Source organism: Halichondria panicea, chromosome 1 (assembly GCF_963675165.1).
Source record: "Halichondria panicea chromosome 1, odHalPani1.1, whole genome shotgun sequence".
Classification (NCBI taxonomy): Eukaryota; Metazoa; Porifera; class Demospongiae; order Suberitida; family Halichondriidae; genus Halichondria; species Halichondria panicea.
Window position 1 is genome coordinate 17,932,765 of NC_087377.1, and position 25,392 is coordinate 17,958,156.

At 42.7% G+C, this 25,392-nt stretch overlaps 4 protein-coding genes and 2 long non-coding RNA genes across 6 annotated transcripts; 1 reads left to right on the forward strand and 5 right to left on the reverse strand.

The window, feature by feature from the left end:
* The first annotated feature begins 1,539 nt into the window (after positions 1–1,539).
* Positions 1,540–4,115, forward strand: LOC135343809 (dentin sialophosphoprotein-like). Its single transcript, XM_064540825.1, has 4 exons — positions 1,540–1,690; positions 1,842–2,057; positions 2,130–2,384; positions 2,594–4,115. Exons 1-4 carry the CDS (start codon positions 1,670–1,672, stop codon positions 3,968–3,970), a joined length of 1,869 nt encoding a protein of 622 aa, XP_064396895.1. The 5' UTR covers positions 1,540–1,669; the 3' UTR covers positions 3,971–4,115.
* LOC135343943 (uncharacterized) lies at positions 4,088–4,709 on the reverse strand. Its single transcript, XR_010397282.1, has 2 exons — positions 4,608–4,709; positions 4,088–4,394 (listed from the first exon to the last, which is right to left on the reverse strand). It is a non-coding gene; the product is annotated as an uncharacterized LOC135343943 (long non-coding RNA).
* A 1,513-nt stretch (positions 4,710–6,222) lies between these two features.
* On the reverse strand, positions 6,223–24,344 carry LOC135337113 (cell adhesion molecule DSCAM-like). Its single transcript, XM_064533050.1, has 14 exons — positions 24,038–24,344; positions 23,313–23,597; positions 22,984–23,151; positions 22,647–22,931; positions 22,203–22,493; positions 22,022–22,089; positions 21,684–21,915; positions 21,388–21,631; positions 21,079–21,152; positions 7,461–7,754; positions 6,913–7,179; positions 6,719–6,862; positions 6,581–6,664; positions 6,223–6,481 (listed from the first exon to the last, which is right to left on the reverse strand). The coding sequence occupies exons 1-14, from the start codon at positions 24,342–24,344 to the stop codon at positions 6,462–6,464; spliced, it is 2,763 nt and encodes a 920-aa protein (XP_064389120.1). The 3' UTR covers positions 6,223–6,461.
* On the reverse strand, positions 8,947–10,689 carry LOC135343897 (opioid-binding protein/cell adhesion molecule homolog). The gene is made up of 5 exons (XM_064540927.1): positions 10,544–10,689; positions 10,194–10,481; positions 9,866–10,129; positions 9,532–9,816; positions 8,947–9,134 (listed from the first exon to the last, which is right to left on the reverse strand). Exons 1-5 carry the CDS (start codon positions 10,593–10,595, stop codon positions 9,097–9,099), a joined length of 927 nt encoding a protein of 308 aa, XP_064396997.1. The 5' UTR covers positions 10,596–10,689; the 3' UTR covers positions 8,947–9,096.
* Positions 10,916–13,999, reverse strand: LOC135343763 (hemicentin-1-like). Its single transcript, XM_064540772.1, has 9 exons — positions 13,879–13,999; positions 13,503–13,826; positions 12,846–13,439; positions 12,495–12,785; positions 12,016–12,360; positions 11,762–11,967; positions 11,586–11,685; positions 11,218–11,526; positions 10,916–11,160 (listed from the first exon to the last, which is right to left on the reverse strand). The coding sequence occupies exons 1-9, from the start codon at positions 13,958–13,960 to the stop codon at positions 10,931–10,933; spliced, it is 2,481 nt and encodes an 826-aa protein (XP_064396842.1). The 5' UTR covers positions 13,961–13,999; the 3' UTR covers positions 10,916–10,930.
* LOC135343946 (uncharacterized) lies at positions 18,311–19,340 on the reverse strand. The gene is made up of 3 exons (XR_010397283.1): positions 19,196–19,340; positions 19,048–19,078; positions 18,311–18,993 (listed from the first exon to the last, which is right to left on the reverse strand). It is a non-coding gene; the product is annotated as an uncharacterized LOC135343946 (long non-coding RNA).
* Positions 24,345–25,392: the final 1,048 nt, after the last annotated feature.

Genomic DNA, 25,392 nt, shown 5'->3' on the forward strand with positions numbered 1-25,392 from the left:
TTTCAACAGCCATAACTTCAGTACAGTTGATCCGATGTCAAAATTTTTATGATTTTCTGAAAGCTTAGAAATTACCTTTCAAACGATGTGTTTCAATCCAAAATTTCGTTGGGGCCTTAATTTGTCATTTTTCGGCCTCGGACCATGGGCTATAATCTATGGTATCGCCAAATTGTAAAATACTTTTATCTCTCAAATATCAACTTTGATGGTACCATTTGAAAGGTATCTTTCTAAGCTTTCAGAAAAACATAACATTTTTGATTTTCGATCCACTTAATTCAAGTTATGGCAGCTGAAAGATTCCCCAAAACGGAGAGGGGGAGGTGTCTTTCAACAGCCATAACTTCAGTATAATGAATGTGCGTTCCCGTGAGTGGGTTCAATTCACTAGCAATAGTTTTGCGTTTCCGCAATTCACCAGCAATAGTTTTGTGTTTCCGTGAGTGGGGTTCACCAACAATAGTTTTGCGTTCCCGTCAATTCACCAGGAATAGTTTTGCGTTCCCGTGAGTGGGTTCAATTCCAAATTGGCAAATACTCTTAATCGATGACAATTTGTGGGACACAATGATCATTAACCGAGTGTACAATACGTATAACTACTGTGTGTGTGTGTGTGCAGGACTGACCACCAGCCCCCGGCAAGGGACGCTCTACAGTAGGGAGGTGTTAGGGTAAGTTCCTTTAATGAGATATTGTGATTCTTTCCTTCTCCTAGGTTGGTGGCTAACCATGCTTATAATTACCATGGAGATGGTAATTGACTGAAGTCATGTACCTACCTCTCGATAGATGGAAACATGGAAAATGGATTTGAACAGAAAATTAATATCAATATATACTGACGTTTCTGTAATAAAATTAAACTAACTTTGATTCTCTAATTACAATTATTACTTTTACAAAACTAATTATTGTTCCAAATGTTATGTTATTCCATATAATAATGAAAGCACTGCAGGTGCTGATGCCTCGGTGCTGATGCCAAAGCTACATAACATAAAGCTACTAAATAGCTTTTATACACAATTTAATTTTGCTGCATGCAAAAACTCAGAGTGGGTAATGATCGGCCATGATTGTTGTAAAACGATCAATGCCAAAAGTTCAAGTCTAAAATTAATGATAGCAGAGCCTTGCAGCTCTCTTCTCACTCTTGCAGCTACCAATAGCTAGCGTTCTAGTGCAGAGCTATGTAGAGTAGCAACACTCGGTAAACAAGTTGGCTAGGTGCTCTTCTGAAAAGGCTGCAATGGCATTCCAAGTAAGCAAAACTAGGCATAACTAGAGAACGAAGCATTATTTTGCAAATCCACGAATTTAAATCCAAGTAAACATGACTAGAAGCCTATAGAAACTCTTACTTGCACTTGATTCATCCTTGAGCAGCTGTAGCAGTCTACACACACAGACACACTACCGTATACCTCGCTTGCGCATGCGCACCGAGGCGTAATCAATCAACACATGACTCGACTGTAGGCGTCATGATGATGTGGTCCCCTCCTCTGAACCAACACCTATGAATTTCTGACGGACGTCATGAGGGGGTGGGGCTCAAAGTCCTCCAGACAAACTGTCTAGACACCAGCAGGTAGATCAACACTGCACCAAACAAGCAAGCTAGGCAAGCAGTAAACACCTGCAGAGCACCCACTCCGCAGCAATGATGGGGCAGACTAAAGAGGTGAGCTAATCCTAGCTATAACTTATAGTATGAGTACCAGCAGGCATGTCAATAATAACTAGACTCTGCAATGCACAACCCTACAACTAGCTGTAGCTATATCAGTGTGGAGTGTTAGATTGTGTGACACTGTGTGTACATGTCCCTTCAGCGCAAGTGGGGCTCCAGTGGTTCCCAGCCTCGTGATCGTCTGCCCTCGGCTCTCAAGAGACCAGTAGTGGAGACTAGTGATGTAGTTCGATGGGCCAGACCACCCTCTGCCATGAGACCACCCTCTGCCAGACCCGATTCCAGAATCTCCAGACCAGGATCAAGAATGGAATCAAGACCAGACTCTCGTCTTCATTCTAAACCTCAGGAACTTATTGTGAGTTATTTTACTATGCAATATGTATTTGTATAGCGCCTGAGTTGTTCAGTTAACTAGCTCTGTCTGCAGAGACCCAAATCTGGAGTGCGCCCATTATCTGGAAAGGTGTTCATGCGTCGGACTAACGACCATGGCTGGGTTGCCAAGGCCTACAATGTCAGCGAGCCAATGGGAGTGCAGAGTCAGCCTGAGCTGAGCCTGTTTGATGATGCCTCAGATGTTGATTCACTTGACTCTTTCTTTGATGATGACTTCGATGTCCAAACATCAGATGAGAAATTGGGTAATCTACTCTCTTGCAATACTCTGGGAGTGGAAGCAAAGGTAGTTATTGACGCTATCTAAGTACATGCATGTAGCCCACATGGGACACCTTATATACTACCTGTGAATACTTTATGCTCTTGAGCACCCCCCTGCTTCAATCTCTAGAAACGCCCCTGAACGTCATGATATATGAGTACTGTTATTTATAGTCCAACAAGTATACTCATGTTCAGACCTAATGCATACACTATGTTCTGTGTGTACAGGGCAACCGACCTGACTGGGTGGCTGGGAAGCTGAGTATACCAGAGTTCCATTGTCCACGTTGCCGTGATCATTGGTACGGGATAACAGACGTGCCATGCGATGAAGAGCTGGCCAGACTGATACGTGAAGGGCTGTGGCACACTGGCAGGGAGGAGGTCAAAGGTAACAGTGGACATCAAAGGAGGAGAGCGCATGGGAAGACGGACAGAGATAGAAACTATAAAAGCCATTCAAGTGTTTCTCTATCATCCAAATCCTCCAGTATTGAACTGCATAGAAATGCCCAAAGTAAAGATGTCAAAGGTCTAAGAGAATCTAATCTAGCGAGTGAAGAAAAAGATTCGAAAAAGCCCAAGAAACGCATTACATTCAAACTGGACAGTGATTTTGAGAGTGGTGGTTCCAACAGTGGCAGTGGGACTCAACTGGATGGCTATGGTAGGTACAAGAAGGCCCAAGGAACTAAGAGCTTTGGAGATGGTCTCCCCTCGGGCGATAGCAGACAATTAGAGAGCTCTGATGTATCGGGCCAACAAGCCAGTGGTGTGAACAGTGTGGGAGGTGGTGTTGGTGATGCTCGTGATACTCGTGATGGTGGTGGAGGGGGCGTGGCTGGCAATCACAGGAAAGAAACTCTGAATAACTCTAACAACCAACAAATTAAATCCTCCGGCAATTCTGGCTTATTGGATAGAAGAAAGAAGAGAACGAACCAGGACTCTGTTGATGGATTGATACAGTCTAGCTCTGATGGGCAAGAATCCAGTGGTGTGAGGCATGGCTCATTGGAGACTGCTGCTGCTGCTGCTGGTGTCACTATCAACAGTGGTGGTGGTTGTGACAAGAAAAGTGCCTTCAGTGAGCAATCAGACTCCACTCTTAAAACAACTGGTGACTCAAACACAAGCAATGGAACTGGACAAGATGCCGGCAACACTCATGCCACAACTACAAGCGTTATCGGTAATGGAAGAAGGAACAGTGAAACAAGAGGAAGTGACTCATCATCCCTGATTTCCTCTTCTCAAGTACGCCACACTGGGGGGAGCAGACGAGGTTCCCTCTCAACAGAGGACCACGGGAGGAATGTCCGTAAGGCAGGGGGATACATGAGAGCTGTGAGTCCCAGTGCTTCAGACTGGGGGGACCCTACACACGCTAGACCTTTCATCTCCAGCACTGCTACGTCACGTACTGTGTCACGTGTTGGCTCAGCTGTCAACCTGCTCAGTAATAGTGATGACAAGGATAACAAACATTTGTCATTGCCACCCATTGTACCAGCGATCAATAACAAGAAACCTCTACTCGATCTTTCTGACCTCAAGGGAGGCTTACAGTTCACAAGAGCATGGGCATTTTCATACCACAAGTAGAGAACAGAATTTTGTATTTTTGACTTTTTGTATTTTTTACCGCACACCCAATGTTCCCAGTAAACGGTTGCTTGGCAACTTCATATCACTTTCTGTATTAATTTTTGTTAAAGCAAATTTTAATAATAAATTTTCAATGAGTTTTCATCGTAAATGTTTCAGAGCATGTGTTTCTATAATATTATTTTTTAATATAAAAGCCAAACTCTTGGGGAAAATAATCAAAAATCAAGGTCTGGTTCATGTGGGTAGGGCTGCCCTCCTCGGAATGAAGGTGTAGTCCAGAGAATAGTTCATGAGGTTGTTGAAAGAGGAGGTGTACAGGTTGGAGAAGGTGGCCAGGCGACGGCTGAAGTATGTCGGGTTCTTCTCTGTTCTAAACACACTGGCAAACCGGACGTTGTGTGCCTCCTTCAGGTACTTCCTGCATGAAGGGAACAGTGAGGTCAGTGTGTGTGAGCATGTAGTGCACAAGTCTGTCAATAGCCATAACTTTAGTGTTGATCCAGTGTCAAAATAGTGGTTGTACAACAGTATTATATTGTAGTAATAGGGTACATGATTGTTTGGCTACATGCATGTAAAGTAGCTGTTATATAGATCAGCCACATATCACAGTACCAATATATAAACTCACTCCTGCAGGCATGTTGAACAGAGGGCCTAGGGAAAGCTCCATACTTCTCAAGTATAAACTTCTCTTGCTTGAGTCAAATAGATGACACCGCCCACTTGTTAGGTAGCACACAATTGAACTTTGACCTAGAGATAAAACATGATTTATTGCGGCTTTTAATAGAAGCTAATTATTCTTCCCGGTATTAGGAGGTGGGGCTGCTCTGCAAAGGTTATTCATAGCAATTCTCAGACATTTAATACATGTATCAGGAGATTCTTTTAGAAAGAAGAGCCACAGGACACAGTCAGCTAGCTAGCTATAGAGCTATAGCTGTCCGCAAGTACCTAGGATGTGCAGACAACTAGTATATACCAGGCCTAGTTGTTCTCCTAACCGTTATAAAAGCGAAAAATCGGCCTAGGATCGAGGCTATACATGGTATAGGTACGGATAAACTGGCAAATTCTCAAATATGAGCTTTAATGACACTATTTGAAGGTCTTTTTCTAAGCTTTCAGAAAATCCTAAAATTTTTGACTTTGGATCCATAGAATTTAAGTTATGGCAGCTGATATACAGAGGGGGTGGGAGTGTAGTTCAACAGCCATGACTTGAGTACAGTTGATCCAATGTCAAAAATGTTAGGATTTTCTGAAAGCTTACAAAAATTTCATTAAAATGGTGTGTTTCAATCCAAAATTTCGTCCGGGCCCTAATTTGTCATTTTTCGGCCTCGGACCATGGGCTATAATCCATGGTAGGGCTGAATTGGCAAATACTTTTATCTCTCAAATATGAACTTTGATGATACCATTTGAAAGGTATTTTTCCAAGCTTTCAGACAATCCTAAAATTTTTGACTTTGGATCCAAGTTACGGCAGCTGAAAGGGATAACACCGGCGAGTAGTCAATCGAAATTTATGCACAATATCAAACAACTAACCATAGTATTGGGGACAAGAATGCTATAAATACAATAATCGTTTCTAAGCTTTCATAAAATCATAAAATTGTTGACATTGGATCAACTTTACTGAAGTTATGGCTGTTGAAAGACACCCCCCCCCCCCCTCCGTAATCTGATTATGGGATTCTTTCAGCTGCCATAACTTGAATTCTGTGTATCTAAAATCAACTATTTTATGTTTTTCTGAAAGCTTAGAAAGAGACCTTTCAAATGATACCATCAGTGTGACGATAGTGTGACGGTGGTGTGCCGTAGTGTGACATTAGTGTACGGTAGTGTGGAAACACCATTTGAAAGGTATTTTCTAAGCTTTCAGAAAATCATAAAATGTTTGACATTGGATCAACTTTACTGAAGTTATGGCTGTTGAAAGACACAAGAATGCAGACAATTATCACGAGTATGTGCACATTCTGTTCTTTGAGTGGCCAGTTTTCAGTTTTCAGTTTTCTGTTAACTTTACCGCCCTTAGCGTGCTTTGTCACATGCATAATTTGTGATCACATTGCTTTCGTCACCAAATCCACACCTCACACAGGACGCGGATGGCTGGGCTGCAAGGACTGAGGGGAAGATTGGTCGGCAAGACAACCTCCACATGAACATTTTTGCATGGACTTGGATCACATCATTATATCTCGTGTAATTTGAACTTCAGTTATACATTTTGATTTGAAATTTTCATAATTATGTTCATTTCTCATTCAAAAAGAATTAACACACAATCATCTTGTATATACAAAAGACTATTAAAGCGACATTTCGGTATAAAAATAAGAACACACATATCCCTATTACACTCACAGGTTCTAAATTACTGTCTCACTGCTTCACGATTAATTATTATTTGATTGAGCCAACATACCCTCACCACTTGTTGTTGTTGTCAAGAGATCGACAATTCTTAACGCTCCTGATCTATATCTGAAGGATAGGCATTATAATTAATTATAGCTTATCACACATGCACACTGTGCAGGGAAATGTACGCTAAACTCAGACAGTGGATATCATGCAACTTACCTGGATTAACATAATCATATGAGTGCTCCGATTTGACGTTGACTGCATCATTAGGGGCAGACATACCATATGCGGGATTCCTCGCTGTGTGCATGTGATGCATAGTTAGTAACCATAACACAAGTGTTAACAACTTACATGCAGTTTGGTTGGGATGCAAGGAATAAGAAGGTTTTCGTCTCTGACAATTCAACAGTATGAGAATAAAGAGTAGTATGATCACTATGACTCCAATAACTCCAACCACAGACACAGCGATTACCACTTCGTTAACATCACCTCCTATTTATGAATCTAATAATTATTATAGGCTGGCAATTGGAATAAAGAACCTTCTGTAGGTGGTGTGAGGAAGCTGATGGTGATGTTTGCGCTCACGCCAGGGGTCAAAGTGCAAGAGTAGGTCCCTGTGTCTGTAGATTGTGGGTTAATGAATACGAGGTTATTGCCAACTTGAATGGCAGACGAGGGCAGATTGAGTCGACCAACACGCCCCCAGCGTAGAGAAAGGACATTACTGACACTGGAGGAGCAGTTGAGTTGTGTTATCTGACCAGCAAAAACTTCCCTGGGACCGGAAACAGTGGGCGGTGAGGGTGCTGTGTGTGTGTGTGTGTGTGTGGAGGGGGAGTTGTGGGTGTGTGTGTGTGTGGAGGAAAAATTAAAGTATTGTAGTTGTCCATGGCAGGGATGTGCCCTCACCGCCAGTTTACCAAACAAGAGGCAATTTGTGTATAGAATTGAGATTGAAGATGCTACCACTCCACAACATTCCAGGCACACACTGGTTGTCCTGTACGCCACTACAGTGTACAACATTCCATGCACACACTGGTTGTCCTGTACGCCACTACAGTGTACAAGATTATACAAAACTTACGTTGTGTGGAAAATTCAACCTGAAATAAGAACTGAGATGTTCCCATCGCATTGACAGATGCAACACGCACGTCATACAAAGCACTCGGTATTAGATCCGTCAATATCACCATGGTAACATGGCTGGGTATCCTTCTTTCTATAACATCATTATCAGAGGTCCAATCATTGAGCCGCTCCTTGTATTGTATGAGGTATTCGTCCACTTGACCCCCAGGAAACACCCAGGAAATTAGAGCCGTTCGATTGGTTACTTGGTGCGAGATAGGTTCTAACAAAATTGGCTGTGGTTCATCTGTGAGGGTCATGATCATTATTTTTTGGTCTGTTTTGATTCCCCCCCCCCCCGTTTAATCAATGGTTTGGGGACTCATTCAGCTTGCCATAACTTAACCTTTGGATTTAAACACATCATTTGAAAGGTATTTTTCTCGGCTTTCAGAAAATCATTGACATTGTATCAACTGTACTAAAGTTATGGCCGTTAAAAGATGCTCTATTTAACACAATACTACTACAAATGGTTCTGTAACTATAGACTGTTCTAACTAACTAGCTCTGTAACTATAGACTGTTCTAACTGACTAGCTCTGTAACTAGACTGTTCTAACTGACTAGCTCTGTAACTATAGACTGTTCTAACTGACTAGCTCTGTAACTATAGACTGTTCTAACTGACTAGCTCTGTAACTATAGACTGTAGCCTGATGGTATAGGGAATATAAACACTCACCCAGTGACTGGGTCATGATGGTAATGGTGGCAGCCTCTCCTCTACCAGCCAGGTTCACAGCTACCACTTGAACTCTGGAGGGGAGGGAGGGGGATAAAACAGAAAGCAATCAAATTGGAAGGTTGTTAGTATATGTGATATTAGCTACTACTACTAAATGTGTGTCATAGCAAATGCCTGTAACTATATAATGTCCATTATGCACAATCACACACTAGCTGCAATAATAACTATTATATATACAGACAGTCAACTCACTCATAAGAAGTGTTGCTCACAAAGTCGACTGGTGGACTGGGGGTCCCACCATTAAATAGTAACAGGGAGGTCACTGTCAGAGGAATCTCGCTGAATGTTGATGCTCCTACTACTCTGTAGCGCATTATGTACTGAGTGACTGGGCGACCACCATTGTCAGTCGGTAGCAGCCAGGAGAGACTTAGACCAGAGGCACTCACACCCTCGCCAATCAGGTTAAGGGGCATTGAAGGAGCTGAGGGGGAGGTATTGTAATGTTCGCAATAATTCCGAGCAGTGCATGCAATCACACTAGCTACTATTCAAGTTACAAGAACACACACACACACACACACACACACACACACACACACACACACACACACACACACACACATACGCATGCCCACAAGCACGCAAGCACACACACGCATGCACACAAGCACACACACACACACACACACTATACTCACGATCCACTAGCGTTTGACTGGACACAAAGTTTGAGTAATCTCCTATACCCCTAGTGTTGTTCCCAGCAACCCGAACGCTGTACTCTGACCCCTTGTTTAGTTGAGTGAATGCGTACATGAGGGTGGTGGGCTCAAACACTATGAAAGTGCGAAGGTCAATGTCGTTGCTATCACGAAGGCTAACAAACCAAGCTTCAGGTGGAGAGGTTGTGAAAAGGCTGGCAACAGGAGGCTATGGAAGGAATATACTTTATTAGCTGTGTGTGTGTGTGTGTGTGTGTGTGTGTGTGTGTGTGTGTGTGTGAGGTGTGTGTGTGTGTGTGTGTGAGGTGTGTGTGTGTGTGTGTGTGTGTGTGTGTGTGTGTGTGTGTGTGTGTGTGTGTGTGTGTGTGTGTGTGTGTGGGTGTGTGAGGGTGTGGGTGTGTGTGTGATGTGTGGGTGTGTGTGGGTGTGATGTGTGGGTGTGGGTGTGTGTGGGTGTGGGTGTGTGGGTGTGATGTGTGGGTGTGTGGGTGTGTGTGTGTGTGTGTGTGATGTGTGGGTGTGTGTGTGATGTGTGGGTGTGTGTGTGTGTGTGATGTGAGGGTGTGGGTGTGTGTGATGTGAGGGTGTGGGTGGGGGAGGCTTACCTTGAATGATAACTTCCACACTGGCATTTGCAGAACCAACTACATTTGTTGCAACACAAGTGTAAGTACCGCCGCTGGTTGTAGTCAGTTCTGACCTCATTAGATTGGAAAATCCACCAGCAGAGTTAATGATAGCTCCACCAACGCCATTACTCAGAAGTGACCCTTCATGTAGCCAGGTTATAACAGAGACTGGGACAGAGTCAGAGATACAGGAGAGAGATATGGTTCCAGTTATGAAGACCATGTTAGAGGCTGGATTACTAGACGCTATACTGGGCATATCTGCAGAGGAGGATATGACATAATACAGACAAATATGTCATCATCTTACAGTTAACGATCAAAGTTCCCGAGTCTTCAGCAAAATCTCCACTTTGTATGCTAGTCAGTCGACAAGTATAATCTCCAGCTTGGTCTCTTTGTACGTTCGTTAGCTGTGGTGTTTGAAATACAGAAATTTCTTCCCCAGCTGGATTGTACCAATGCCGCTGGAATGTCCCTGGTCGGTTGTTGGTCGAGATACAGGTGAGCCTTATATCCCCTCCCTCTGTGACTACCCCATTATCTGGGATACTAACAATCGGTGCAGAAAGGCCTATATTTAGGGCAAGAAATAATTAATAGTATCATATCAAACTTGGATAGCTATAGCCACTTACCAGCTGGGTAAATGGAATCAACCCCACCGCCGCAGTGAAGTCTGACAGGTATCCCCAGACCATTAAAGAAAGCATCAGCATCAGTGATTACCAAGATACCAGGCATTGAAGTAACAGATACTCCATTCATTCCGTCAGTAAGAACTATACTAGGTTCAGCAATCCACTGCACATCAGTTATGAACTGTCCACCTACAATGCATCGTATGCAGGAGGTAGCCAGTGAAGCATTTATAGAAAGATCATCAGTCAGATCGAAAGTTTCACTGCAAGTCTGGCCATGGACACCTGTAAGGAATATAATGTATGATCAGTATTACTTGTTGGCTATAATTATACCTGAAACTTACAAGGAATTAAGCAGAGGGGGATGAGAGCTATCAGAGCTATACCAACATCCATCTTGCTCAAACTATTATGGCTTCATGTAATATGCTGGCTTGGCACTTTAGTAAACCACTGAACACATTGTCATATGTATGGTTGCCTCCCCACATGATGCACACAAGCACAGCAGAAGCACAAGTGCATAAACTTTCCATGGAAGTAATAACAAACACACATGCATGCACATAACACACATGCATGCACATAGACTACCATGTAACTTGCATTTTTTTTAACTATATACTTGTAAATTACTTGCTAACACTTATATGCAGTAATTACTTACTATGCAGTTAACAATGCAGCTAGCTACATAAGAACAGCTATTGGGAAATAGTTATTCTGTAGATCTAAGTTACAGTGTCATACACAGCATTTCCGCTTGACGTGTTCTCTTTGGTTAGACCATACGCTGGGTTGCTGGAGATGACAGGGTCTGTAGTGTAGGCGCCTTTCTTCCTTGACTTCACGAGCAATAAACTGAGCAATATTGCAACCAGAGTTATGAGAATAATCAGAAGGATGATGGCGGGAACCCCAATAGCCAGTCCAATAATAGACTCCATACTCAATGGTTTTTCTGCAGAAGAATAGAATTGAGAAACTATATTATTATACTAAGTTAGAAATAACATACCTAGCATTTCCACATCAGTTATCATGACCTCCACGTTGATTACCATGGAAACGGTTCCAGCTGCATTCCTCCATACACATGTGTACACACCAGCATTGGCTAGCGTAGCACTGTCGATATTTACTCGAGACAGAAACAAGTTGCCAGAAGGCCTGGAAATATCGATACCATCTCCAGAAGAAAGCACGTTACCATCTTTACGCCATATAATTTCCGGTGTGGGGATTCCCCTGACCTCACACTCTATATTCAGTCTAACGCCTACTATTGTGTTTGGTGTAGAACTAAAGTTTGTGATGATCGGATCGGCTGAAGAGAAGGAGGAGGGTTCAGGTGCATAAGTATGTGTTGCCTAGGAATTGACTTACTGCAAAATACAAATGGATTCTCTTGAAATACGGTAGACTCAGTTATACTTTCACAACTGTACGTTGCAGCATCACCCATGATGATATCAGACAGTTGTATCTGAAGGAAAATCAATATGCACGTTTAAGTAACATGCAATCACCATCCACCAATCACACGCAGGCACAAGCCTCACCTGGTCGGCAAAGGTTTGTGATACTCTTTGGAAGTTCCCCTCTCCTGGAGTGATGACGTTGCGCCTCATTAGAAATCTTACTTCAGGCCGTGGAAAGCCATCGGTTTGGCAAGTGATAATGACAGTGCTGGCGTTGAGTAGACACATAGCAGCAGAGTTATCAATAACTGACAAGCTCAATGAAGAAATTGGATCGCTAGTGGCAACTGTAGGAAAAATTAACCAAACGCTAAACAAAGATATTTCAATTGTACCTGGTACAGTAATGTACAAGTCTGGAAGAACCCTGCTTCCAGCAAGATTGCTGAAGATAGCAGAATAAGCCCCTGATGTTTCGATGGTCAGACTAGTCACGGTCAACATAAACGTGAAGGGAGATTCCGCATTAACATCACTGCAAGGGTTGGTGATAGTGTATTGGTCTCCGTTAGCAATGTTAGAGCCTTTGAAGGACCACTGTACACTCAGGCATGGGTCAGCCTCCACAGACACAGGTACTGTTACCATGGTCCCAAAGTCACCCATAAAGAGAGTACCAACTTGTCTGTCTCTCACTGCTCCAATGACAGTCTCATTGAAAGCCAGGGCAGTGGGTGCAACTGTGTAATGAAACAAACTGATATTGAACACGAATAATTATACATTGTACATGGTAAATTAAGATGCATAATAATTATAGCAAACTGCTTATAGAACATGTACGTATACAAAAGCAATGGTATAATTATGTTACCTGGAGCTCTGACCTCCAACAACCAGGCAGCATTATCTTCAGACACTGTATTGCTGACAAAGCACTGGTACACTCCAGAGTGACTGACTTGAGGGTTTGCAATAGTCAGCATAGTGTCGTCAAAGACAATTCCAACGAATAAAGAGTCAATTACATCTCCATTGAAGTACCACACTGTTGAGGTTGCAGGGTAGCCAGTGTTGGCACAGGAGAAGGAGGTAGGCATAGCAGAGCTTGATCCTACAATCACTTCACGTGCGTTTGAGGGATCCACCGTTATCATGGCTCTCCCTGTGTGTGTGTGTGGGTGTGTGTGTGTGTGTGTGTGGGGGGGGGTGTACGACAACTTACGTTGCACTGTGACTGTTCCACTACTGATAACAGTGGCTTGGCCCTCTCTACATTGCAGAGTGACTACATCTGGAGGAGCAGGTAGGTTTGTGATCGTACCCACTGCTTCGTTGGAATCAGTGTTGGTTCCAACACTATTAGAGAAAGCACAAACACGATTTAGTGTCCCTTGTGAAGCAACATAGCTGAACTCAAAGTCCTCGTCCTCTCCCTCTGCAGAAAAAGCAGTAAGATCTCCTATTTCCTTGTACACAAAATCCATTCCAGTTACTAGTCCAGTACCGTTGACAAAGTATGTCTGAGGGCTTCTCACTGATTCGTGCATTCGAGCATTCCTTACTTCGCAGCGATAATCGCGTGAGAAAGTCTCAATATCTCGAATGTAGGCCCATCTTCCACCCTCCAGAAACCTTATGAGATTAGTGTCCGTGTTCTCGACTAAAGGTGTACCGTCTTGAAACCACACGATGTCTGGAGGTGGCTGCGAGTCCCCAACCCTGCACTCAAGAGCTATGTCAATACCAAACCCAGCAGTAGGAAGTGCAGTTGGTACAAACGTACGCACTTCCTCAGTTGGCATAAAGCCACCGAAAACTGAAGATAGAAAAATAATGATTATTACACAATACTTTCAATGCAAGTGCATGAATTGCTTACATGCATAGTGGACAGTGATGTCTCTACTGCGGATGGTTGCAATGAAGCCAGGCTCTCCAATGGTGTTAGTAGCCTCACAGCGATAGATAACTCCAACCATGGAAGCATGTTCTCCCTCAGTGATATTTTGAAACAAGAAGTTACCATTAGAAAGTATAAAGCCAGCGTCAACCACGTCATCTCCCCTGTACCAAGTCACGGTAGGTGTAGGGGTCCCAGAAACATCGCATTGTAAGCTAAGATCTGAATTAGATCCATCTTCATTGGTTGCAAAGACAACCACATCTTCTTGCTCACTGTTGAAACTAGGAGCCACTCCTACCTCTGTGTATTAGTATGTATAGTCTACCTATAATATAAGAAGTTCATCTCTCACCTGTGTGTGCAGAGAACACAATATTGGTGCTGTAGATGCAGAGTAAGATAAGAACTCCTCCACTTGCTGTCATGACACCCATTAGCTAGAACTATTAATTAGGTTGTTTATTTTTAGCTATAAATCTAGCTATCTAATACTGAAAGTGATTAAAACAACAACATGCAACAGAGAGATCTATCTAAAAATAACACAGCCAATATCTAGTGTATGTACACATCTATAACTACATACAATGCTTCTTGGAATGCACAGACTTGCAGGACTGCAATCAGACTTGACTAAGATATGACTTTTGTAGACTCCAGTGACTTCAGTCAGCTATCTGACCATAGATCTATGATCTGACAACCACACCATGACACTCCCACAGGTGTTCGGTGTGGTTAGACCCCTCCGAACTACACCGAGGGTGTTCTACAAGTGTTCGATGTGATTCGACCCCACCAAACTTCTTCAAAGTACACTAATGGACAGTTCAAGGAGGTGAGTTTGGGCTAATCCTCAGTCATGGTAATCTAAAATTAACTTAACTATGTCTTGTCTCTTATGTGAACTTTATCCTCAACACCCACACACAACCATGAAATAGGGATCAGAGATAGAAATGTAACTACACACATACACACACGCCAGTCCTATATGAAAATGAAAAAACTTGAGATGTGTTAATTCTGACTCTATAATCTGAGCACCAGTGCCAGACACAGAGTGAGCAGTACACTCAGGCAGGAGCAGGTGGTCACTGGAGGGGGTTACCAGGGTTACTAGGGTTAGTAGATTATCCTCGCCCCCTCTAACGAACCATTACCTGATGGACAGGGAACACTTGTACGCTCATGCTACTAGTAACAGAGCACCACCCACAGAACCAATGTACTCTGAACTATAGATCAGTGGAGTTATCGAATTATTTTAATTTACATCAATCAATAAAGTGATTCTGATAATTAATACAATGTCATTGGAACTATAATATACTTTACAGTCATTAAATACTACATTGAACAACTAGTCTTACAGATCCATTATTATCTTCTCGGCTCTGCTAAACCGTACGCTGGGTTGTCAGAAGTCAGTACAGGGTCCAGAGTGAAGTCACCTTGGTCTGTAGTGTAAGCGCCTTTCTTCCTTCTTGACTTCACGAGCAGTAAACTGAGCAATAATATTATTACAACCAGAGTTATATATGAGGAGGATGATGGTGGGAATCCCAATAGCCAGTCCAATAATAAACTCCATACTCATTGGTTCTGCAGAAGAATATAATAGAACTGAAATACTTACTAAGCATTTCCGTGACGACCCACACTGATATCCCTGATAACCAAAAATGTTGCGCTATACGGTATACTTTATAACGTACCTGGGCCTGCATTGATCTCCACACTGATGTCCCTGGTAACGGTTCCGGCTTCATTCGTCCCCACACAAGTGTACGTGCCGGTATTGGCTGACGTAGCACTGTCAATAGTTACTCGAGACTTAAAAGGTTCGCCAGTAGGCGTGGAAATATCGATACCAGGTCCTGAAGAGAGCACATTGCCAACTTTACGCCATGAAATTGTCGGTCGGGGGAGCCCATAATCTCACACTCCACCTCCAGTTCAGCGCCTTCTATTGTGTTTGTCGATGAACTAAAGTTTGTGACAAACGGCTCGGCTGTAGAGGGGGTCAGGTAAATGTGGTGTGTGTGTGTGCGTGTGTGTGTGTGGTGTGTGTGTGCATTGCCTATAAATTAACTTACTGCAAAATACAAAAGTCTCTTGAGCAAATTCCTCAGAATCACTTAAAAGTTCGCATCTGTACACTGCATCATCTTCCATTACGATATCAGACAGTTGTATCTGAAGGAAAAGAAGTTTGTACGTGAGTATCCACCCCAGCCTTTGCGTTAAAATTGCTGGATTTAATCAATTGGGAAGGTAATTCTGAGAGCTATTGGGCTCTCAAAGATAAGTATACCTGAAATTAAACCCACCTGGTCGGCAAAGGTTTGTGAGACTCTTAGGAAGTTCCTCTCTCCTGGAGTGATGACGTTGCGCCCCATTAGAAATCTTACTTGAGGCCGTGGGAAGCCGTTGGTTTGGCAAGTCATGGTGACATTGCTGGCATTGAGTAGACACATGGCAGCAGGGTTATCAATAACTGACAAGCTCAATGAAGAAATTAGATCACTAGTGGGAACTGCAGGGAAAAATTAACCAAAAGCTAAAACAAAGATATCTCAATTGTACCTGGTACAGTAATGTACAAGTCTGGAAGAACCCCACTTCCAGCAAGATTGGTAAAGGTAGCAGAATAAACCCCTGATGTTTCATTGGTCAGATTAGTCACAGTCAACATAAACGTGTAAGGAGATACGGCATTAACATCACTGCAAGAGTTGGTGATAGTGTATTGGTCTCCGTTAACAATGTTAGAGCCCTTGAAGGACCACTGTACACTCGGGCATGGGTCAGCCTCCACAGACACAGGTACTGTCACCATGGTCCCAAAATCACCCATAATGAGAGCTCCAACTTGTCTGTCTCTCACTGCTCCAATGGCAGTCTCATTGAAAGCCAGGGCAGTGGGTGCAACTGTATAATGAAACAAACTGATATTGAACACACATAATTATACATGATTGTACATGGTAAATTAAAGATGCATAATAATTATAGCAAACTGCTTATAGAACATGTATACATTAAAATAAAAGCAATGGTATAACAATTAGCAATGGTATAAGGTATAATTATGTTACCTGGAGCTCTGACCTCCAACAACCAGTCAGCATTGTCTTCAGACACTATATTACTGACAAATCACTGGTACACTCCAGAGTGACTGACTTGAGGGTTTGCAATAGTCAGCATAGTGTCGTCAAAGACAATTCCAACGAATGAAGAGTCAATTACATCTCCATTGAAGTACCACACTGTTGAGGTGGCAGGGTAGCCAGTGTTGGCACAGGAGAAGGAGGTAGCTGGGCCTTGTCCTACAATCACTTCACGTGTGTTTGAGGGATCCACTGTTATCACGGCTTTCCCTGTGTGTGTGTGTGTGTGTGAGTTTATCTCGTGTGTGTGTGTGTGCATGTGTGTGTGGGACAACTTACGTTGCACTGTGACTGTTCCACTACTGATAACTGACTTGGCCGTCTCTGCATTCCAGAGTGACTACCACTGGGGGAGGGGGGAGGTTTGTGATTATACCCACTCCTCCGTTGGAAACAGCGTTGGAACCACCACTATTAGTGAAAGTACAAACACGATTTAGTGTCCCTTGTGAAGAAACATAGCTGAACTCAAAGTCCTCATTCTCTCCCTCTGCAGAAAAAGCCGTGAGATCTCCTATTTCCTTGTACACAAAATCCATTCCATTTACTAGTCCAGTACCATTGACAAAATATGTCTGAGGGCTTCTTACTAGTTCGTGCATTCGAGCATTCCTTACTCCACAGCGATAATCGCGTGAGAAAGTCTCAATATCTGTAATATAGGCCCATCTTCCACCCTCCAGAAACCTTACGATAGTACCGGTCAGGCTCTCGTCTAAAGGAGTTGCAGAATTGTCTTGAAACCACACGATGTCTGGAAGTGGCTGCGAGTCCCCAAGCCTGCACTCAAGAGCAATGTCGATGCCAAATCCAGCAGTAGGAAGTGAAGTTGGTATAAATGTACGCTCTACCTCAGTTGGCATAAAGCCACGGAAAACTGCAAAGAAAGAAAAATGATATTATTTACAATAATTATAGAGCTGAATTGCTTACATGCATATAGTGGACAGTGATGTCTCTACTGCGGATGGTTGCATTGAAGCCAGGCTCTCCAATGATGTTAGTAGCCTCACAGTGATAGATTACGCCAGCCGTGGAAGCATGTTCTCCCTCAGTGATATTTTGAAACAAGAAGTTACCATTCGAAAGCATAAAACCAGCGTCAACCACGTCATCTCCCCTGTACCAAGTCACGGTAGGTGTAGGGGTCCCAGTAACATCGCATTGTAGGCTAAGATCTGAATTAGATCCATCTTCATTGGTTGCAAAGACAACCACATCTTCTTGCTCACTGTTGAAACTAGGAGCCACTCCTACTTCTGTATATATTAGTATGTGCCTATAATAAGAAGTTGATCTCTCACCTGTGTGTGCAGAGAACACAATATTGGTGCTGTAGATGCAGAGTAAGATAAGAACTCCTCCACTTGCTGTCATGACAGCCATTGGCTAGAACTGCATGTAGATATCACATAGCATGCTTCAATATAATTATACACAAAGACTTATAAGTCTTATATGATTGACTGGTGCACCACTAACTTCCAGGTCACTTTCAGCATTAGCTAAATAGCATTCTATGATATGTGTGGTTGATAACTCAGTGGACTCAGCACTTATATCAACCACACATATCACAGAATGCTATTTAGCTAATACTGAAAGTGATTACCATAGACAATACATGCAGCACTTCATAGCTATCAGTACATGTATGTACACACCAGTGCTTCTTAGAATGGACAGACTTAATTGTGCAATCAGATTTGACTATGAAGAGAGTGCATGGTAAACACAGCAATCTCAATCCACCACACACCCTCTGCCACACATTAAGGCCACACATACAGTTTGAATAACACCCACACACAAACCATGCACCCATGCATGAATATAGCATATTAAGGAAGCAGAGGAAAATAAATAATTATGTTAATTCAGACTCTATAATATGAGCATCAGTGCCAGACACACAGTGAGCAGTACACTCAGTAGACAGGAGCAGGTGGTCACTGGAGGGGGTGGGTGAGGGGTTACCAGGGTTACTAGGGTTAGTAGATTATCTCGCCCCCTCTAACAAACCACCACCTGATGGACAGGGAACACTTGTATGCTCATGCTACTAGTAACAGAGCACCACCCTCAGAATCAAACTCTGAACTATAGATCAGATCAGCATAAAATGTTCATTTATCATTCAAAACTAATAACACACAATGACTGCTGGTATATACAAAAAAACTAAAACGATTATTAGCAGGAAATTTTATACGTAGTTTACATTCAGTTCTATGATAATTATTATAATATAGTCTCACTCTGTGGGCTGTGTTGATCGATATCATTAATTCCTTTAGATTAAAGTAAATACAATTAATTTATTATATTATTTTGAGCAAACATACCTGTTGTTGCCAGGATAGATATTTTCGTAATCTGAATGATTGTAGGCACATTATGATAAAGCTATACACACACACGCATGCACGCACATACACACGCACATGTGATAGGGTTATTACATGCACAGTATTATGACAGATGGAATCATACCTCGAATATGTTCATATGTGTGCTCATCATTTGATTGGACACTGGCTGCATCATTAGGAGCTTGTATAACAGACATACCATATGCGGGATTCCTCGCTGTGTGCATGTGATATATATTCAGTGAATAAAACATACACTATATTTTATGACTTGCAATTGTATGCAGTTTGGTTGGGATGCCAGGAATAAGAAGGTTTTCGTCTCGTGCAAACCAACAGTATAAGAATAAACAGTAGTATGATCACTATGACTCCAATAACTCCAACCACAGACACAGCAATTACCACTTCGTTAACGTCACCTCCTATAATTATATAATTATAATTATAATAGGCTGGCAATTGGAATAATAAACCTTCTGTAGGTGGTGTGAGAATAGGTGGTGTGAGAAAGCTGATGGTGATGTTTGCGCTCACACCAGGGGTCAAAGTGCAAGAGTAGGTCCCAGTGTCTGTAGATTGTGGATTGATGAACACGAGGTTATTGCCAACTTGAGTGGCAGAAGAGGGCAGAGTGAGTCGACCAACACGCACCCAGCGTAGAGTAAGGACATTACTGACACTGGAGGAACAGTTGAGTTGTGTTCTCTGACCAGCAAATACTTCCCCGGGAGGACCGGCGACAGTGGGCGGTGAGGGTGCTGTGTGTGTGGGTGGAGGGGGAGATTAGACTCGTACAGTAGTTTTCCTGCACACCACTAGTCATTAAACAGTGTGTGCAAGATACAAAACACTACAGTGCATCCAGTCTAGAGAGTAGAATACAAAAATAGGTGAGTAGTTGTACTTAAATGTATCTCAAGATTGGAACATTTCTAAGAAATTGTGCTGATATACCATTGTATAGGTAAAAGAATAAGCTAAAACATGATTCAAAAATATTTCCCAAAAGTTGTTGTAGTGGAAAATAATTTTAGGTGATAATGGGGGTGATCGTAAAAAAATGTACGTAACATCAATTATCTCCGGAACTAAAGTATTTCTGGACAAATTTTTCTTGTCAAAAGTTAGACAATTTATTCAAGCTTACTCTGTGTAATTTTTGGACCTTAGCCGTAAGATTTTCTACTATCTATAGATGTTGTGACAAAATTCCAAACCTTAGCCGGAAACCGTTGGCCTTTTTTCTCTCCCTATAACCGATTACCCACTATAACAATTGTTTATTGTTTTATTAATCACCACAAACCCACCACCTTATGTTGTCATGGAAACATTTTTGGATATGTTGTAGTTTATTCATTCACCTACACAATGGTATCAGCAGATGTTCTTAGAAATGTTCCAATCATAAGATATTTACATTTAAGTACAACTACTCACACATTTTTGGCTCTTTAGACTGGATGCACTGTATCTTACCTTGTGTGGAAAATTCTCCCTGAAAGAAGAACTGAGATATTCCCATCGCATTGACAGATGCAACACGTACGTCATACAAAGCACTCGGTATTAAATCAGTCAATATCACCATGGTAACATTGCCGGCCACACTCCTCACGAGAACGTCGCTAGGAGTGGTCCAATCATTGACATGCTCTTTGTATTGTACGAGGTATTCGTCCACCTGACCCCCGGGAAACACCCAGGAAATTAGAGCCATTCGATTGGATACTTGGTCCACCGTGGGAGCGACTAAAATTGCCTGTGGTTCATCTGTGAGGGATGGCCTTGACGAAATCAATTGAAATGTCTTTTCTAAGCTTTCATAAAATCATAAAATTGTTGGCATTGGATCAACGGTACTGCATGGCCGTTCAAAGATGCTCTAATTCAGTAATGCTAAATATATAAGTTTTAAAGTAGAACTATACTACTAGAAAATCGGCTCTGTAACTATAGACTGTTCTGATGGTCCAAGGAATAAAATAAGTTAATACTCACCCAGTGACTGGGTCATGATGGTAATGGTGGCAGCCTCTCCTCTACCAGCTGTGTTCACAGCTACCACTTCAACTCTGGAGGGGGGGGGGGGAGAAAGCAATTGTAATAAATCCTTAGGTTCAAACAAATCTGCTCACAAAGAGAACAGAACGGATATTAGCTACTAGACTATTGTTAACAAATGCATTATATACATGTATTAGGAAACAATTGCTGATACTATACTATACTAAACTACAATGCCCATTATGTATACATACACTACCTACAGTAGCGAGATAGTAACTATGCAGACAATAACTAACTCACTCATATGAGGTGCTGCCCACAAGGTCGATTGGTGGACTGGGGGTCCTACCATTAAATAGTAACAGGGAGAGGTCAGACAGATCAGTAATCTCAATCTCACTGAATGTTGGAGCTCCTATTATTCTATAGCGCATGATGTACTGAGTGACTGGGCGACCACCATTATCAGCCGGTAGCAGCCAGGAGAGACTTAGACCAGAGGCACTCACACCCTCGTCAGTCAGGTTAAGTGGCATTGAAGGAGCTGGGGGGGAGGATGAGGTGGTAGTGAATCATACACCCCACAATATACTCACGATCCACTAGCGTTTGATTGGATACAAAGTCTGAGAAATCTCCGATCCCCTGGGAGTTGCTCCCGGCAACCCGAACGCTGTACCCTGACCCCTTATCCAGCTGAGTGAACGTGTATGTGAGGGTGTTAGGATCAGATACTATGAAAGTGCGAAAGTCAACGTCGTTGCTATCACGGAGGCTGACAAACCAAGCTTCCTGTGGAGAGGTTGTAGCAACACTGAAAACAGGAGGCTGTAAGGAAGGGGGGCAATATGACATTGGCTAAGTGTGGGGTGTAAGGTGTGTGTGTGTGTGTGGATGTGAGTGTGTGTGTGTGGGTGGGTGTGGGTGTCCTTACCAGCCACTCTGCAACGAGAGTTGTAGAAGTTGGACTGGTCAGTGTAACCATACGAGGAGCACCAAGCCCTACACATCACATGACCAGTAATTAAGCCACATGGAAGAAACTGCCTACTATATATGTAATTATTAGTAATGTTTGTAACAAAGGCTGGCTAACAAAACACACACACACTTACTTAGAGAGAGAGTCATGGCTGATATCATAGCAGATTCACTAGAGCCAACAGCATTGTTAACAGTCACTGTAATATTGAAGAGTGTAAATTCATTTAGACCAGGAATCTGGGTTGATTGCAGAGAACTGTCGCCAGTGAGAGGTATCTCTCTAACTCGTACTATTCCATCGAATACTTTCACTGTGACCCCGGTTATAGGGCTCAGTCCATCGAAGCCGTTAGTCCAGGAGAGGTCCAGACTAGTCTCTCCAATATTGGAGACCATCAGGTTAGTGGGGGGATCAGGGGGAACTGTGTGTGGTGTGAGATGTGAGGGTGTGTGTGTGTGTGTGATATGTGAGGAGGTGTGTGTGTGTGATGTGAGGGTGTGTGTGTGATGTGTGGGTGTGTGTGTGTGTGTGTGTGTGTGTGTGTGATGTGAGGGTGTGTGTGGGGGAGGCTTACCTTGAATGATGACCTCCACACTGGCATTTGCAGAACCAACTACATTTGTTGCGACACAAGCGTAAGTACCGCCGCTGGTTGTAGTCAGTCCTGACCTCATTAGATTGGACGATCCACCAGCAGAGTTAATGATAGCTCCACCAGCGCCATTAGTCAGAAGTGACCTTTCATGGAACCAGGTTATAAAAGAGACTGGGACAGAGTCGGAGATACAGGAGAGAGATATGGTTCCAGTTATGAAGACCATGTTAGAGGCTGGATTACTAGACGCTATACTGGGTATATCTGCAGAGGAGGATATGACATAATACAGACAAATATGTCATTATCATCTTACAGTTAACGATCAAGCTTCCAGAGTCTTCAAGAAAATCTCCATTTTGATTGCTAGTCAGTCGACAAGTATATACTCCAGCTTGGTCTCTTTGTACGTTCGATAATTGTGGTATTTGAAACGTAGAAAATAGTTCCCCGGCTGGATTGTACCACTGTCGTAGGAATGTCCCTGGTCGGTGTTGGTCGAGACACAGCCTAGCCTTATATCCCCTCCCTCTGTGACTACCCCATTATCTAGGATACTAACAATCGGTGCAGAAAGGCCTGTAATTAGGGCAAGAAATAATTAATAGTATCATATCAAACTTGGATAGCTATATAGCCACTTACCAGCTGGGTAAATGAAATCACTGGCGCCGCCGCATTGAAGGGAGACAGGTATTCCCAGAAGAAAGAAAGCATCAGCATCAGTGATTACCAAGACACCAGGCATTGAAGTAACAGATACTCTATTTGTTCCGTCAGTAAGAACCATATCAGTTTGAGCAATCCAATGTACATCAGTTGCGAACTGTCCACCTATAATACATCGTATGCAGGAGGTAGCCAGTGAAGCATTTATAGAAAGATCATCAGTCAGATCGAAAGTTTCACTGCAAATCTGACCATGGACACCTGTATAGAGGTGGAATAGAACCTCATGACAATAATCATATTGCTCTAATATTATTATTATTGTTGGCTACTCTGAAACTTACAAGGCATTAAGCAGAAGGAGAGCAGAGCTATCAGAGCTATACCAACAGCCATCTTGCTCAAACTATTAAATGGCTTCATGTAATATACGTAGCACTTTACTATAAGGAAACCACTAAACACCTTGAAATTTATCAGCCCACACACCCACACACACACATGCACACATGCACACAAGCGTAAGAACTGGAAATAATAAGAACACATAATAGGCCAGGACCACGTTAGTAGGCATGGGGCCAATAGTCAAACACACAGATACCATGTAACTTAATTGCAATAATTATGTTTTTAAAATTCCACGCACACACTGGTTGTCCTGTACGACACTACAGTGCACAAGATTATACAAAACTTACGTTGTGTGGAAAATTCTCCATGAAATAAGAACTCTGATGTACCCATCGCATTGACAGATGCAACACGCACGTCATACAAAGCACTCGATATTAAATCAGTCAATATCACTATGGTAACATTGCCGGGTATCCTTCTCTCCATGACGTTATTATCAGAGGTCCAATCATTGAGGCGCTCTTTGTATTGTACGAGGTATTCATCCACCTGACCCCCGGGAAACGCCCAGGAAATTAGAGCCGTTCGATTGGTTACTTGGTCCACCGTGGGAGTGACTAAAATTGGCTGTGGTTCATCTGTGAGGGTCATAATCATAATATTGACCCCTTCCCCCGTTTAATCAATGGTTTGGGGACTCTTTTAGCTGCCATAACTTGAATTTCAACGACTTTCTGATCTTTTGAAACCTTTAAAATTCTGTCATCTTTGAGAATTGCCAATTTGGCCGTACCAATAGCCCATGGCCCAATTAAGCCGAAATGTGGACTATGGCCTTGATGAAATCAATTGAAACGTCTTTTCTAAGTTTTCAAAATCATAAAATTGTTGGCATTGGATCAACGGTACTGCATGGCCGTTCAAAGATGCTCTAATTCAGTAATGCTAAATATATAAGTTTTAAAGTAGAACTATACTACTAGAAAATCGGCTCTGTAACTATAGACTGTTCTGATGGTCCAAGGAATAAAATAAATTAATACTCACCCAGTGACTGGGTCATGATGGTAATGGTGGCAGCCTCTCCTCTACCAGCTGTGTTCACAGCTAACACCTGAACTCTGGAGGGGGGGGGGGGGGGAGAAAGCAATTGTGATAAATCCTTAGGTTCAAACAAATCTGCTCACAAAGAGAACAGAACGGATATTAGCTACTAGACTATTGTTAACAAATGCATTATATACATGTATTAGGAAACAATTGCTGATACTATACTATACTAAACTACAATGCCCATTATGTATACATACACTAGCTACAGTAGCGAGATAGTAACTATGCAGACAATAACTAACTCACTCATATGAGGTGCTGCCCACAAGGTCGATTGGTGGACTGGGGGTCCTACCATTAAATAGTAACAGGGAGAGGTCAGACAGATCAGTAATCTCAATCTCACTGAATGTTGGAGCTCCTACTGCTCTGTAGCGCATGATGTACTGAGTGACTGGGCGACCACCATTATCAGCCGGTAGCAGCCAGGAGAGACTTAGACCAGAGGCACTCACACCCTCGCCAATCAGGTTAAGTGGCATTGAAGGAGCTGGGGAGGAGGATGAGTTGGTAGTGAATCATACACCCCACAATATACTCACGATCCACTAGCGTTTGATTGGATACAAAGTCTGAGAAATCTCCG